General features: G+C 27.9%; 1 protein-coding gene across 1 annotated transcript in view; it reads left to right on the top strand.

The window, feature by feature from the left end:
* Positions 1–6,355, top strand: part of cert (ceramide transfer protein) — a gene marked incomplete in the record, with an annotated part of 40,911 nt that extends 34,556 nt beyond the window's left edge. Inside the window, 4 exon segments of the mRNA XM_067044669.1 lie at positions 322–547; positions 2,690–2,892; positions 5,668–5,800; positions 5,896–6,355. Of these exon segments, the coding sequence (XP_066900770.1) occupies positions 322–547; positions 2,690–2,892; positions 5,668–5,800; positions 5,896–6,023 (690 nt within the window).
* Positions 6,356–17,389: the final 11,034 nt, after the last annotated feature.

The following is a 17,389-nucleotide window of genomic DNA, read 5'->3' as shown; positions in this document are numbered from 1 at the left end:
ATAAATGTATAAATACATACATTGGTACAACACAACTCCTTATTAATTTATTGGTTCATTTTAACCATGTGAATTATTTGCTTCTTTTATTTTTCATCTCTTGATCTAGAATTTCAATGAAGCTTGTTATCATATTTTCACTTTCAAATGTAGATTCTTGGTCACTAATAATTGTATAAATAATAAATTCAATAATATTGAATAATTTGATCTCCAAATGATTGTATAATACCACAGTTATAAATGTTAATTAAATTGTATTATTGGTTGTATATATTATTATTATTATTTGAGTTTTAGTAAGGTTTTAATATTTTTTAGATTGAAAGAGTAACTAAAGAACAAGTTCATTATGCAAGTCTTGGTGTTGGTGAAGGAGGATGGCAACTTTTTGCTGAAGAAGGTGACATGAAAATGTATAGACGTGAAGAAGAATTGAATGGATTGGTCATTGATCCTTTAAAGGCTTGCCATATTGTAAAAGGAGTTACTGGAAGAGAGATGTGTCACTATTTCTTTAGTCCACAGTACAGGAAAGACTGGGAGAGTATGTTACCTTTCATAATTATTTTTATATAAAAACATACATGAAAATATAATTTATATTTCTTTATTCACAATAATTTTTGTTGTTATTTATTTTTTGGAATATTCTAATATATTGGTTTAAAAGACTGAATAATAAAGTAGAAACTAAGTAAGCTGTTGTTTGCAAATATCACAATAATAATTTTATTGAAACCAAAGTTTTATGAACTTTTTTTTATGACCCCCTTCCTGGTCATTTCTGACACACGGGGGGAAGGGGGATCTAGAGGTGACCAACCTATTCTAACCATGGTGGGGTGGGGGTCAAGTTTCAAAAGTTTATTTAAATCAGCATCTTTGTATTCCTCTTGACAAAAGACTACATGAAACCCACCCATCTAAAAGTACTAGATCCCCAACCAGCAATTCAGTTATCTGTTTAACAATCTTCTGATATGCAAGATCATTTATGACTTTTTATTGATATTCAGACTCAGATGTTTGCAAATGATAAATTTTCAAACATAAAACATATTTTACCCTTCTAATTCTAGATCATTAGAATTATAGTCAACTCTTTTCATGACATCCTGGACTTCAAGCCTTCCAGTTTTCCAATTTTTTTCTGAATATCCCTAATACACAGTTAAAATCTCATTCCCAAAAAAAAAATTATAGTGATACTTTGATAAAATAGTATTATCTATCCTGAAATTAAGGAGGAACAGCTCTTCTATTTTTGAATATTTTTTGATATTCTAAGTATAATGTACTAGTTATAGACTAGGAGCTGGTTACGAATTCATTCAACAAAAGGGCTTACTGCTAGAAACTGTTTTGAATTCTAGATTATGTTCATCTCAACACACAAATCTTTTCAAATCTTCTGGTAACACCATCCTCCCACCAAAGCTTCTGGCAGCCTCTTAGTCTGGTGTAATAGATTTCTTTGTCAATGAGTTTTTTGGGGGGAGATTTTATGGTCTACCCTGTACAGCCTACTGATCTTAATAATTCTTATATCAAGACTTATTAACAAGGAGTAAACTTTTCTGTTCATTCACCTCCTGCATGCTGAACCATCTTTCACTGGACCATAAATGAGTCCCAGGATTTTTCTTTCAAATGTCAGGAGTTCCCTTTCAGGGATGAAGCTACTGTATGCAGGTGTAAAGGTAGAAATAATGAGTTATGAAGGCTAAAATGAAAGTACTCCTTAAAACAAGAGGAGCCAAATTGGCAAAAATATTAATGGAGCTACAGGTGTTGAGGGAGAAGGGCCTTGAGGTCAGTGCAATCTATAATTTGAAACAGTTTTTAGCTTAAGTTCTTTTGTTAGAATTCGTATCCAGTTCCAGGTATATAAAATGGATAATAATGATATTGATAATATTTATTGTGTATGATTACAAGGAATCTTTAAATGAGGAGAAGATGGTTGGGGGTGCGGTCAATGAAAAACACAAATAAGTCTGATTAACTTATTTTAATGTGCCGACGTTTCGGCTAGAGTTTCTAGCCTTCTTCAGGGCTAAAAACAAAACAAGATAACAACCACAGTAAGTATAGAAAAATAAAAAAATATAAAAAGAAAGTATAAACAGAATAATTTTACACATACAATGAATAATTTTACAAAATAGAATTAATAAAATGAAGTGATGAGAGAAGCGGGAAATAAAATGTATACATAGGTAATTGAAAAAGCGGATACAATAACTTACTTAAGGAAATGAATTGCTTTATATAACTTTATTTTTATTTCATTTCCTTAGGTAAGTTATTGTATCCGCTTTTTCAATTACCTATGTATACATTTTATTTCCCGCTTCTCTCATCACTTCATTTTATTAATTCTATTTTGTAAAATTATTCATTGTATGTGTAAAATTATTCTGTTTATACTTTCTTTTTATATTTTTTTATTTTTCTATACTTACTGTGGTTGTTATCTTGTTTTGTTTTTAGCCCTGAAGAAGGCTAGAAACTCTAGCCGAAACGTCGGCACATTAAAATAAGTTAATCAGACTTATTTGTGTTTTTCATTGACCGCACCCCCAACCATCTTCTCCTCATTTATCATCCACGGTCAACTATCTCTCATAATTAAGGAATCTTTAAGTTGTAATTATTATGTATTTATAAATGTTTATTTTTTCAGCAACATTGGAACAGATGACTGTTGTGGAAAAAATTTCAGACAACGTTCTGGTATTTCTTCAAGTCCATAAACGTGTTTGGCCAACAGCTCAGAGAGACGCATTATTTTGGTCTCATACTACACACATGACGGACCCTAAAGATCATGATGGTCATGATATTTGGGCTGTAGTGAATCATTCAACTCAGTTACCTCAGTACCCAGTAATATATTATCAATTGTTTTTGATTATATTTGTTGTTTACATTTTATTATTTTATGAGTTTGAAAAACCTGGATTTATATGCAATTGCATATTCTGTTAGCGTGCATTTTTAAGCTGCCGATCACAAATCTTTAGGAATCAGTGTACCCAGATATGATTAGCCAAGTTTTATTTTGCATATAATGATGATAAATGCATATATTTACAGATTTGGACTACTTCAGTTATATAGAAATAATAAATAGAAATTAATAATAATTAATTAATAGAAATAATAAATTAAAAGACAACAAGGAAGACGAAATTCCAGATTACGAACAATAAAAAAACATATATGTATATGTGGTTGGCCGTAAAAATTTAAATATTTGAAGATGTTCAGGGTTGTGGTAAAAAAAAGAACAAACAGTTCAAAACTATTGTAATGCCCGACATTTCGTCCCACTTTGCAGGGCTTTATCAGGGCTAAAAAGATACCAAAAAAAAAAAAAACTGGGAATATTACAACAATAAGGTAATTTAAGCTAGGATAAATATTATGTAAAAATAAAGTGATAAGAAATTACATATAAATAAAAGGAAGGAAGACATAAAATCATCAGTATAAAATAAACTTAAATAAACAATGATAAGAATAAAAATATTTGTTTTTTAATATTTTCGTTTATAATATAAACGACTATTTGTTCTTTTTTTTACCGCAATTCTGACTATCTTCAAATATTTAAATAAAATAAACGCTACCTTTTACAATTCACTTCTTACAATAGGTATGGCTTTTTTTATTTCCCACAATACCACTTCTCCTTCTTGTCCGTTTTAAACATCACACTCCGCTTTAAATTTAGTTGTTCACTTACTTTCCTTACAAGTGGTATTATTTATTATTTTTAAAATACCAAAAATAAGTGTGCCATTTAGATCAAAGTTAAAATCTTGGGTTGCACCATCCAAAACCAAAGCTGAAACAGGTCTTGCAATTGAAGGAAATATTGTTAATTTTGACTATCACTCAAAACATTTTTAAATCACTGATCGACCAACATGTCACTACAGATGAAATCTATTGTTATTTACTTTCTGTTTGGCATGTTCCTTGATCAGGGACTGTTTATAGATATTACTTGAAAATGCTTAGCCAATGACATAATCCCTCCAAAGTTTAAACACAATATGATTTCACTTTGCTTATCAAGAAGAATAAATTAACTGTTAGAATGCATATTAATTGAAAATATGATTCAAATGGAGTTGTTTAACTAAATCGGCCGCTCAGTTTTTATATATCTTATACATTATTTTTTTATGTTCTGATCTAAAACTAAAACTTTGATATTTTAAATACTATCTCTTAATTTTATTAATATATATATAAATTAATGTTTCTTAATTTTTTACACATTTCTTGTTTGTTATTATATGTTTTAACTATTGTACTATTAATTTGTTTTATTTATATTTTTAGTACCTCAATTTTTTTTTTTTTTTTTATTAATTGAATGATTGTTGTTTTTGTTTTGTGTTACTAATTTAAGTTTTAATTAGAAAGTGTGTCTTATTATGTTTATAATTGTGTAATATTAAGTGTATTACCCATTTTAATTATTTACATATTTTAGTTTATGAAAAGGATAAAAAAATTAATTTTCCTTTAATGTTTCATTCCTTCTCCTATTTCTTTCTTTATTCAAAACCTTTATTAAACATATTTAAGCGCTCTTATTGTTTATTTACTGATTTTTAGCTGTTTTTTAAATATGTTTTCTGCATATTTCGCACCTTTTACTTAGTCATTATATGGCATTTTCTGGAGTTTTTTACTGCATAAGAATCTAGGCCTTGGATATAAGCTAATGTTTAATTTTTATTTATTTTGTAAATAATGTTAGCATGGGAATTGGTATATTTTATTTTTTCTTAATATAATATAATTTCAATCAAATTACCATGAGTGTAGTGTGAAGTTATCAATGTCATAAAAAAAATTTTGTTTAAGGGTTTGATGAAGGTGTATATGCCATCATTGGGGTAAACAATTTTTTAGATATCTCATTTGAAAATTTTGTAGATTGCTGTATTTTGTTATTATACGTACTGCCGAAGTGAGTGCAAATGCAAAAACCTGTATTTTCCATCCTTAAAAGGACCTCTAAAGAGATTTCAAGGCTAATTTTTGTATGTACAAATTGTTATCCTTTGGAAATTTTAGTATCATTTTCATCAATTCATTTTATTATCAATTTTTTTCTATAGAGGGAATCACTCTTAGCATTGCATCCAACTTTATAATTTAACTTACTAACAGAGCTATGTGAATGTACCAGGTTTTATTTAGTGAATATATTACCTGAAAAAAAAAATTAAATAAGAAAACCATTAAGTTGTTCTGAATAAAAAAATGTTTTCACTTTTCTAAACCAATCCTTGACACACACTCCTTTCTAGAAATCGGTGTAAACTTAGTTTAGGGGTATAATACATAAATTAGAATAATTTTCAGCTCTACCTAAATTTCTTCTTATCATCACCCCCATTTTATCTAATTTACTTACACAAATTGTCATATTAACGTATTTAAATTTTTTTAAAAAATTTACATTATTATATTTTAAGTAATAGTGGGAGTGGGTTTGCTCATAGTACTGCACTCCTAACCCTTCATGGGTTGTAGCAGTATAGATATAATTTTTTTAACATTTTAAGTAATATTCATAATATAATATATAAATAATAATTTTTTGTTAATCAATTTTCTGTTTTGTTTAATTTTTAGCAAAAAAGTAACAAATGTGTTAGAGTCGCTCTCACTGTTTGTTTATATTGCCAGACACTAATTACACCACCTAAAGATGGTACAAAAGTTTCTCGAGATGATATTACATGTAAAATTACTTATTGTGCAGTTGGTAAGTTTAATTTTCTATGTTGTTTGTTTCGATTATTCCATGAATATTTTTTTAGGCCAATAATTTATATTATAATTTATGTTTTTATGTTTTAGTTAATCCTGGTGGTTGGGTTCCTGCTTCTGCCTTAAGGGCACTTTACAAAAGGGAATACCCAAAATTCTTGAAAAGGTTCACTGCTTATGTAATTACTCAAACAAAAGACAAACCAATAATGTTCTAACTTGAGAATTCCTCTTTGTTTTAACTTGAGAATTCCTCTTTGTTTTAACTTGAGAATTCCTCTTATTTTAATATATCATGTATTTTTCTAAGTGCTTAAAATAAAATATAACTGTATTCAGTATATTCAAACCCAGTGTGTTTAAAGTTTATTTTTTGTATATTTTTTGTTAGTAGTTTGATTCCGTTATTCTACCTGACAAGTTTCAATAACAAATAATAGAGTGTTATAATGTATGAACATCTAGTTTTGTCAGGAAAATTTTAAAGTTTTATTACATTTGTCAACTGTTATTGTTCTCCATTTTAAATGAATAAATATTCATATATTCATTGGTTGTTAATTTAATTTTATCAGTCATTTTAACTTTTTATTTGTAATATTGAAAAAAAAAAACGAAAATGCATATGTGTATATACTATAAACTTTTAGTTCTGCTAAAGTGGATTTAATCACAATATTTAAAGTATCAAATTTTAATTTAGGATGTTACCTTTTATTGATTACAGATGTATATGTAAATAATTAATAACAGACATTCCAGTTCTTTAGGAAGTATTCTAAAACTGCTCAAAATGATAATAATAAGCCTGGAATTTTTATTTCAAAACCACCAAAGAACATTGCCTATATATTTCCCTCCAGCCAGCTCTTTAAAACCTCAATGTCCAAGATCTGGCTTAAGATTATTCTCCCATCTACTTTTGTTTTGCTCTTCTATATTGTTAAATATAGAATGTTTTTTTAGCAACTAGTATGATATTTGAAGAATATCTAGATTTCATTATATCATAAATGATTTAATATCTAATATCTATAGAAATTTTATCATAATCAGATATAATTTTTATAAAATATTTATTAATTATTTGGATGATTTACTACCTTGGCCAAAAGTATTAGGCATCTAAAATTTCTATAGAAAACAAAACTAAAGAAGGATAAAAACAATATATTTTTTATTACATGTTTATTTGAAAATTTAAAAAATATGAGGTGTAGATAGTTGACTGTAGATTAATGATTGGAGAAGTTTGTCGGGGGGTGCGGTCAGCAAAGAACAACATAAATAAACAAAACAATATTTATGTTGTTCTTTGCTGACCGCACCCCCCCTGACAAATTTCTCCAATTAAAAAAATATATATGTATATTTTTTTCTCCATGCCACTGGCTTCAACATTATCTATTTTTTTAGGGGGGGGGGCATAGAATTTACAAGTTTTAAATAATTTTTATCAGTTTTTTCTTACTCTAAAAATTAAAACAATTTGTCTGTATTAGGATTGTCTTTGTCCACTGCAGTTTTTAATATAGACCATGAGTACTCAATGGGATTGAGATCCTGTGATTGAGAAGACCATTCAAGTAACTTGGTATTGTTTCTTTTTTCTTCTCAAACCATTCTCAAATTTTCTACAAAATCTGGCATGGTGCATTATAACATTTAAAAAACGTTTTCTTTATCATCAGGTACAGATATTTTTTTCCAAATAATAGATTCAAAGTTTGATCCAGCACTGATATGTTGGTACCCTATTCATTCTACTTTCACATAAAGACATTTGTCCAACACCTGTTGGTCGTATGCAAACTCAAATCATGATATTTGTCCCACTATGTTTTACGGTTGAGACATCACTAAAACATCTGGAGGAGTTTCCTAAATCTGTTTAACATCCTATATTTTAAATAATTTGCAAAAATAATTCAATGCTAATTAGAACAAAACAGGAAAAATATGGGGAACGTCATAAAGTGCTTCAGGGCCTAATACTATTTCTGCTACCTCTTGTAGGGATTATGAATTATGTCAGTATTTTCAAAATGAGAAACTTGGGTTTAGTTTAAAACCTTTTTTCAGTTGTTCCAAGTTATGATACTTATACTTGAAATTATTCCAAGGAGTTTTTTCAATTTGCTATTATTTAAAACCTCCAATTACGCTACATCATATCTAACCCCTTGTCTTACTGTTCGTAAAGAAATCTTGATGGTACATTAGATTGTCTACTGTTATGTTTTTTTCGATTCTGAAAGAAAATGTTCTGACCAAAAATCTTTCCACATGTACACCTGTTACCATATTTTTCCTTAGTAGAAAGGAAAATACACTTGATGTCTGATGAGAGTATATTAAACAGGTCAATTAGAACATTTTATGGTTTCATCAATCTTGGATAAGTTATACTCTCAAACTTTATAAAGAATATTTTTATTTTTGCAAAATCAATGCCACTGAATTCTTATACTTTACTAATTTTTCATTAAAACTATTGTAAAATATAAATTTTTGCAATTATTGAAACTATTTTTGATAATTGACTTTGATGTGAAACTTTTATTATCATAAAAATAGGTAACATTGTACTGACAGGGGTCTAGCCATCTAGTGTACTGGGAAAAGTTTGAAATTTTTTAATTCTGGAAAAGTCAATGTTTGATCATAAGCTAAGAAGTGTTTCATGGTAGTTGAAGCTGTCAGATTGAATGATTTATCAAATTATCATCAGGCCTATGTGTTTGCTGTGATTTTTGGGTAAATCAAAATGGAAATAAATCACTTCCCCTCCCCTTGTGGACGAACCAACAAAAATCTCAATTTTCAAATGAAATTTTGAGTTGTTAAATCTAACCTTCTATATATTTTGAGTGTAGTGGGGTGGCTCTGTGCTTCTTTTCTCCCAGGTCCAAGATTGAATCTGGCTTTATGTAATTATTTAATCTGTTATATTACCCATGAATCGACCTGGGGGTGGGAGGTACTCTTTTGGGGCACACCTAGGCTTTGGTTACCCTTTAGTTGGGAAGGGAGACTTGGTGGTTGAGGTGATTATGACCAAATTACCTTCCTCCACAGCTGTTTGTCTAGAAATAGTACTTCCTTACTATTGTATGGTTATATTGGTACAGGATTTTTTAAAAATATATTTCATGATAATAAGGTTGTCAAATAAATCCTTGTGAGTACATATAACTTTAAAAAATCACTTTAAGACCTTTTCAGCCTTTTTTCTAGAATGCATTTTCAAAAATGATATTACATATTTGTAATTTCCACAAAAAGTTATAATTTTTATTGATGATAGGCACACGACAAAATCCCAATTCTAGCCAACAAACAAGTTTATTTTTTTTTTCATGGTTTTTAATTATTAAAAAAAAAATTAGCCGGCCATCCGTCACTCCTGGCTTTTCCCTAAGGTTTGATTTTTATTTAAATTTGTCATTGAAGTCACTGGTCACTCCAGGTTGACAATTGGATCACTACGTAATTATCTGTTGTTTTGTCTCAAAATAGCAGCTGGTTTAGGAGTTTTAAATACCATTTTCTCAGCCACCATTACAATGTCATGTAATCTTTATGTGCCTAAAAAAATTGCCTATTCAAATAACCTATTTTGTTCAAAATGTAAATGGTGACAGACATTTACATCTATGTCAATCTTCATAAATTATAATAGAAGCAATAAACTATTGTGTAACAATTTGTAGCATTTTTCTAAGTACCAATGTCCAATCAGTAACTCTGTAAAAGTCTTCATCCCAATTTAAAGTTTACCTGTATCAACAATTGATAAGTGTATTTAATAAGTAAAATTACTAGTGAAAAATAGATAATTATTAGTAATTAATCAATGCTTAATGGGGTAACAAGTATTATAGATTCAAAAATATAAAATGTTGCAGAATTTCTTTAAGCTTCTTTTTGTACTGAGTACTTTTTTTAACATTACATTTTGTTCTCCTAAAGTAATAACTAGCAGCCAAGTATTTAAAAATAATTGATTAAAATGATTTATTTTTAATAGCATAAATTAATATATATTTCATTTATTAAATAAACAGTTTTCCATGATGTATACTTTTGGTCAAGTTTTTGTACATTATGTCTACTCTTATATCAATAATTTTCATCTCCCTATTATTTCAGTTTTATAAAACCTTTGAATCTAAAAATCTTAAAACAGCTTTATAAAATCTGTCGATTAAATACTCTTGTAAGAAAGGCCTACCAAATCAGTTGGTACCATGATGGTGAATGTCTTGTTGAGAATGTTATAAGGGGTGATTCTCAGAACATAAATTTCAGTTTTATGTTCAGGGCCATTTCTTATTTTTTTCAAACTGTTGCTCATTGATTTTCACAAAGCTGTACAAACTTTGTTCCAAACCTAATGAATGAATTTCCCCAAGTCTTGAAAATCAAACCTATGTATCATGCTTTGTAAGTCTTAATACTTCCTACAACACTACAGAGACATTTGATAGCTTAATATTGTCTGCTAATTAAGTTACTGCTTTGTTTTCCTTAGAAAGGAAACTGGTTGATATGTGTTATAAAAATAACTTAGTTACAATCGTTAATTGGTATAAAAAGGATTCAATTTTAAATAATTGTTTATATATATTTTTTAAATGGCTATAAAGGATGATAACCATAATAAATGAATGGTATGTTAAGCTTTCAATGATAGAGCATGAAACTTGGATATTGTATTGAATGGAGATTGTAATTTAGTATTATTAATGCTATGGTTCTTACTATTCTTGCTTGATCCATGGTTTTTTATGTTAAATACTCAAAAAGAGAGCTAACTTTTTTTATTTTTCTACTACCATATCAATATTTGAAACATATCATTTAGATTTATTAAATCTTATATTTTCATTTATCAAATTGATCATTTAAGTTTATAGTTAATGTCAGGTTCTTTAGTTGTCAGTCCATTTATGAAGTTTCAGTTTCAGGCTATTTTAAGTTCTCAATTTATCAGTTTTTTGTATAACTGATTCGTTAAACAATGTTTTATTTTACTAATCTGTCATTGCTTTCATGTATGGTAATTAAAGATGTTGATTTTAAAAAAACAACTAAGAATATGATCTGAAATAATTTAACTTTTTTATTATTTTGTTTTCTAATGCCTTATTAAATAGATTATTTAAAAAAAATAAATAAATAAAGACAAATAATGAAGATGGCTGACTAAAACACTAAATATTGAACGACTAATGACAGATTTCTTGTTATTGAAATTTAAAATTCTGCTGTTTTTGAGCTGTTCATGTTTTAATGTCTCAATTCATGTATGGATGTTGTCTTTAAATAAGACTTTTCTTGTGAGTTCTTTAATTGTGAACATCAAGATATACCTCATTTAAAGTATATTTGTTAACATTTTATTTTTTATTCATAAAGTTATAAACCATACAAAATGGCTAATTTTTGTATGTGTTTGTGTGGGTATATATAAAGTCCTGTGAAAAACAAGCTCAAGGTATAAAAACCTTTATAACTTTTTTAAAGCTTTTACTTCAGAATTTTTTATTAACAAAACATTTTACCTACTTTTTATAAGAGGCTGTACTGAATGAACATGTTTAGGTGAAGGTTCCAGAGTACCCTTTTCAGAATGGTATTGGTTCGATTCCCACCTGGAGCAGTTAATATTTATTTCTTGACAGTTCCCATAAATTAAACTTATCTCTCCCACTCTGGTTAATATGTAGTAGTATCTTCCAGGTAGACCAAAAGGACCATTAGGCCACTTCACTTTTGACCGCAACCCTGACCATCTTCTTATATATTAAATTATATATGCTTAATTTGCTAGAAAGTGAACTAAATATTAAAGATAGTTGTAAAAAAGTATAAACTTGAAATAATTTTGAGTCTGTAAAGTGTGAATTTCCTTTAATATTGAGAACTTCCACAGCATTTTTCATCACCAATAAGAGTTCTATTAGTTTTAAACTTAAACATTAGCTCTAAAATCATCAATCATTTTTAAATTGCTAAGAAATTATTTGTTATATCCCTTTTAAATTTTTATTTTTATTTAAAACCTACTTTAAATCAACAACGTTTCAGGCCCTATGCTTATTTTCAAGTTGCCATCCTTCATTATTCGTTAATATTGTGCAAAAACATTAGCTATGTCCTGCTTTTTCAATTCTTCATGCTGTTCCTCATTAGTATCAGAAAACCTTATTTATCCTAATTCATATCTTATTTTTACTGTCCCACCTAAGCTGTTGATCTAAAAGAAGATAAATTTATTATGAAATACCCTTTTGAAGAAATTTAAATTATAAAAATTTTATTTAACTCAAACCATAGTGTTGTGGGCCATGCTGTGTATATCAGTGTGTTGTCTTGTTGGAGTATTATCTCTTCTAATAACATAATGGAAAGTAAAAGAAATTCTAACAACACTTTTTGATCATTAACAGCATTAGTTTTGCCAAAAATTTACATGATTTGAGACTTGCACTTTTCATGGAAAGTGACCCATATCACTCCGCCACCCCAATGTGATCTTAATTACATTTTCATTTTCTTTCTTAGTTCATGCCAGTAATAATTAAAACTGTTGGATCCATTTAGAGTAAATTTTTTTTAATCTCTACAAATAATGCTGCACCAAATTTGGCTTTCCTGAACATGTTTTTCAGTTAACTGCTTACACCTTTGTATGTGACATTTTTAAGCTGTGATTTACTGATAATTTCTTGTTATTTTAAATACCTGGTTTCAGCTACCCACTTCTGCACAATGTTTGCATCATTTCTTAGGTTGAAGCCCTTCACGATATAAGCAGAAGCACCAGTTTTTCAAAATGAGAGAATCACGGAGGCCTTCCTGATCTTTTATTCTGTACATATTTTTCTTGATTGGAATTTTAAAAGTTTTTAGTCACAAGGGAAGAAGAGTTTAAACCATAAGCGATTTTGAGGTTGATTATTTGTAGCTGCTCAATTTCACTTAGTTTAATCTCATGCAGCCTTTTTTTAAAAGATTTATCAACACAAGCACTCTCTAAGGTAAAAAGGTGAACTGCATTTATATTATTTCATAGGCATGGAAGTAAATTAAACATATGCATTGATATTGGTTAATATCTTAAGTTTATATGTATTAACAGCATAAATAAGCTTTGTTTACATGTTGTTGTTTTTTTTTTGTTGTAAGATTATTAAATAAAGCAATGACCTTTAAATTCTTTCTGTCAATGTAATAAATGAAATTTAGTTTAAAATAATTGTTTAACTATTTTTTTTTATTTTTGCAGATTTTTAAAATATTTTAATTTTAGTTATTAAATTTGTACTTTTTCTCAGGACAGTATATAAAAGACCCCTAAGGTAAGCATACCAGTAATGGATACTTAAAAGTGCTAAAATAAGAAATATATATATGCTTCAATTTCATCTTATATCTCAATGAAATCCAATAAACTATCTAGTATAAGGTTTCATATCTTACAAACAATTGCTGTTCATAGTTACCACACTATATCTTTATTAGTATTGTCAGTTCTGCTTTTTAGTGAAAGCACCTTTCTATTTTGTCATTTTTTTTTTTTTTTTTTTTTTTTAGAGGAGAATGTAATGATTTAATAATTCTGAAAAATCATTATATTTAAATCTTTATTTTGTTAATTGTTCAATATTCTTCAGTTGTAATTTAGGTTTAGTATAACTACATTTAGTAAGATTAACAGTTTGGGTATCCAGTATTGGTTCAAGGAAATGTATTCTAATTTTAATGGACATCCATGTAAATATATATAAAAAATATCAAAATAAGTGATAAAAAACAAAATATCATGAATAATTGACCAAAACTGAAACCAATATGTAGGTTATTGCTCTGAGGTTCAAAAGCAAAAGATCACCAATCATAAACCATTCTTTATGCTGTTACCTTATTAATACCCAATATCAGTTATAGTATATATAAGTTAGCAATGATGAATTTGAAAGATTTTATATATTAATTTTATGTTTTGGTTTCTTTTGAGAAAATTTTAATTTATTACTTTGTGTTAAGTTTGTTTATACCTTTTTTTTTTTTTTTTTAATAGAAACCATTTCTTTTTTCCATCATAAATTTATATTAGTTAAGATTAAAATAAGAACCTGAATATTTGTTTAATTTATTTTACTTTTCACTACTGATGCAGTTCTCCAGTACTGGTATCGAAACCTTATCAAATGTTTATTGTAGGCTTATTTTGGTCCCTTTGATTTTTATTTTCTTATTTTTAATTGAAATTCAAGGTTGTACAATTTATAATATATCTGACATATTTTTTTGTTTATAATAGTGTAATTTAAAAAATTGTTAATTTTTTTCTTAAACTGTCCACAATTGGCTGTTGAAATTAATTATATACAGTTTATTATATGTATGATAGTTGTTTAAGCTTATGCTAAGCTGCTGCCTAACAGTTGGTAACTATAATTCTGAGTAAAAAATAATATATATTTTTACAGTGTATAGTTGAATTCAAAGATTATAGTACATTGTCTGTGAATTTGCTAGTCTCATTGTAATTTTAAGATGCTTGTGATCTAAAATTTTCCTCTTTTTAAATTTTATTAGTTTACCTTTGTTTTTGATTTTTTTAAGTCACTTATGCAATTAATTTAGTTATAAGTATATTATAGTTTCTGATTGAGTTGTGTACAATTATTATGTTATGGAAAATATTAGATGTTTGTATATATTTTTAAGTAGGTTAAATGAAAATATGTCTCTTGAACTACATACATTTATTTGTATTTTTTTGATTTTAAGTATCACATTTACCGACTTTTATTGTTAAACATTTGAAAGCAAGTTGTACATAATTGGAAATATCAATAAACACTTTGTTTACTGTTAAAATCCTACTTAGTTTATTTTTGTGAACCACCTTCCTCAATTGTTCCAAAATATAATTCTTCAAAATTTAGGCATCTGAGTCCACACAATTTAGATTTTTATGATAATTTTCATCACATGCTCCATTTTAAAGGATGTAGAACATAGATTCTTCTCATTAATAATGTAATGAAAATTTATTGTATAAATATTACCAAGTTTGAAGGCTCAATTAATTTTACTTAACCTTTAGGTAGGTTTCCAAACCATTACTAGAGGATCATCCTTCATTAAATTCGATAAGCTGCTAATTTGAAAAAACTTATTGAACTTAATTGAAAACCTAAATTTGTTTTTAAGAAATATTGTGGGAGGAGGTTGGTATAACATGGTAACATTACATGGAAGGGGATGTATATGTTTAAAACACCATAGAGAAAGGAGTATTTCATCATCATTTTTGCACATGGCACAAAGATAATAGGTATTGAGTGTATCACTACAACATGCTGATGGAAAGTCCTAGACTCTAATAAAAAAGATAATGCTAATTCACTTTTAGGATGATTTTTCATTACCAGTTAAATCTCAATTTTTGCCATCAAAGAAGATCATTTGATTATATATTATTAAATATTTATATTGCTCTGAATCATCCATTAATGCCACTCTTCCTACCCAACTAATTGTTTTAATCTTTCAGTGGGTAATGTATCCTACAGGGTACACAACTATTTCAACTGTTCTTTCTGTGTTCTTAGTTATTACCGTAGAATTGTGGGAATTTTCGGGGTGTTATATTGATATGCATGCTAGAAAAAACAAACCTCCTTTGACTCCATTAGGTCAGTCATAATAGATGAATCAACAATTAAGAAAAGTTCAAATATTGTTTTCTGTTATTTATTAAGTTTTATATGCATCCCCTTTAAAAATATCTTTTGTTTTCTTCATTTAATATTCTTACTAATAGTGGTGATTCTATTGTCGTAATTTAGATATGGGGCAAATAAAGTCTAAAAAACAATTTATATGTTGTCAGATTCTTTAATTTTAAGATTTTATTAACAAGTTGTTTATATCCAATGAAATACGTTGTCAGTTTCGAATCGTTTCCTTCAAAAATTATTTTTTTATTAGTTATAACTATAATGTAATAATTATATTATTATTTTTTGAGTCTGTTTGCCTTAATAATTGTTTATTGAACAATTTCTACCCTTTTCTCCATTTCAAGGCAAAAAAATCCATCTATCCCTCATCCCTGGGCTTAATCTCACGTTATTGTGCCTGATTTATTACATTAATATATAAATTATATATTAATTTTGATAATAAATTATTGAGTAATAATATGTAGTGTTTCTTAAAAGGGGTGATGTAAGGTTTGTTTGGTCGGTTAAACCACAGTAAAGTCCATCAAATGTGAGATTAGATTAGGGTGCAAAAATTTTTTTTTTTTAAATTTCATATATCCATAAATAAATATAATGTGTAGCTATAGTACAATTACACTTTTTTTTTTAAATTTCTAAAGTATGATGAAAAATTTATCTAGGTAGACTGTGTATTTTATGACATACAAACATACTGGTAAATCTATCTGTTACCATGTCAATAAAACATTATTAAACTTAAATGAAGGAGTAATTATGGTGAATAACCTACTGGTGCTGGTACTGGTATTTGGTGGGGGGAACAAGTTGGTAAGTGGGTCCTTTTTGCCAACCCCTGATGGCTACCTGGGTTGCCACCGCGTACTAACCAAGGTGTAAGTGTCAAGATTCATTATTCAGGACTGCCGAAAAATGAATGTTTAACTGCCCGAGGTGGGAATCGAACTGGACTGCTACACCTAAAAAATTTCTTCTTAAGCTCAAAAAACCTTATCAGAATAAAATTCTTTGGCACGAAATTGGTGGTATGAAAATTGGTAAAAAACCCTAGAAATCTTCAGTCCGGATTCTAAACCAATGTGGAAAATTCACAACTTTTTACAAAAAAAAAAAAAAAAAAATCAATAACTCCCTTAATTCTTTTTCACTACTAATTATGATAAAATTGAGAAAACAAAAAAGAATTGGCCTTGAAATCTCTTAATGAGGTCTTAAGGATGGAAAAATACGAGTTTTTGCATTTATTTATTTTGGAAAATGGGTTTCTTGGAAGGGAATAGGTGTCAAACTGTGTCTCTGTGATAGGAGCAATGTTTCCCAAGGTGTTTCAGTGGTACGAGGAAGCAATTCCATTTTTCACAGTTACTTAAGCCTTTAGACAATTTGAAGCATTCCCTATAGTCCCACTGTGAGTGAAAAGGTTAAGGACCTCCAATACAACCTACGCATACAAATTAAAACCAAAAATAAAGATTATTGTTAATAATTTAGCTTACGTTCACAACATTATTAATAATTTAACTTCAAAATATTACCCAAATAAAATAACCAAAACTATTGAGACTATATGTACTTATTACCACACCACACCAACAGCCACTGATTTTAAATTCACTTCTCCACAGGAAGTCATTACACTCATAAAATCCTTCAATATCACTAAGGCATCTGGCCTTGATATTATCCCTGCAATATTAATAAAAAAACTTATTTTAAATTAAATTTTAAAGTAATAAAAAAATTTTCAATAGATCTATGACACTACTTCCCAGTATAATGAAAAACTGCAAAATTAATACTAATGGTTAAACCGCATA

The sequence above is a fragment of the Halyomorpha halys genome, unplaced genomic scaffold (assembly GCF_000696795.3).
Source record: "Halyomorpha halys isolate HHAL.00 unplaced genomic scaffold, Hhal_1.1 Scaffold115.1, whole genome shotgun sequence".
Taxonomy (NCBI): Eukaryota; Metazoa; Arthropoda; class Insecta; order Hemiptera; family Pentatomidae; genus Halyomorpha; species Halyomorpha halys.
The sequence above is the reverse complement of the archived record's forward strand: the minus strand, read 5'-3'. Positions and strand labels throughout refer to the sequence as shown.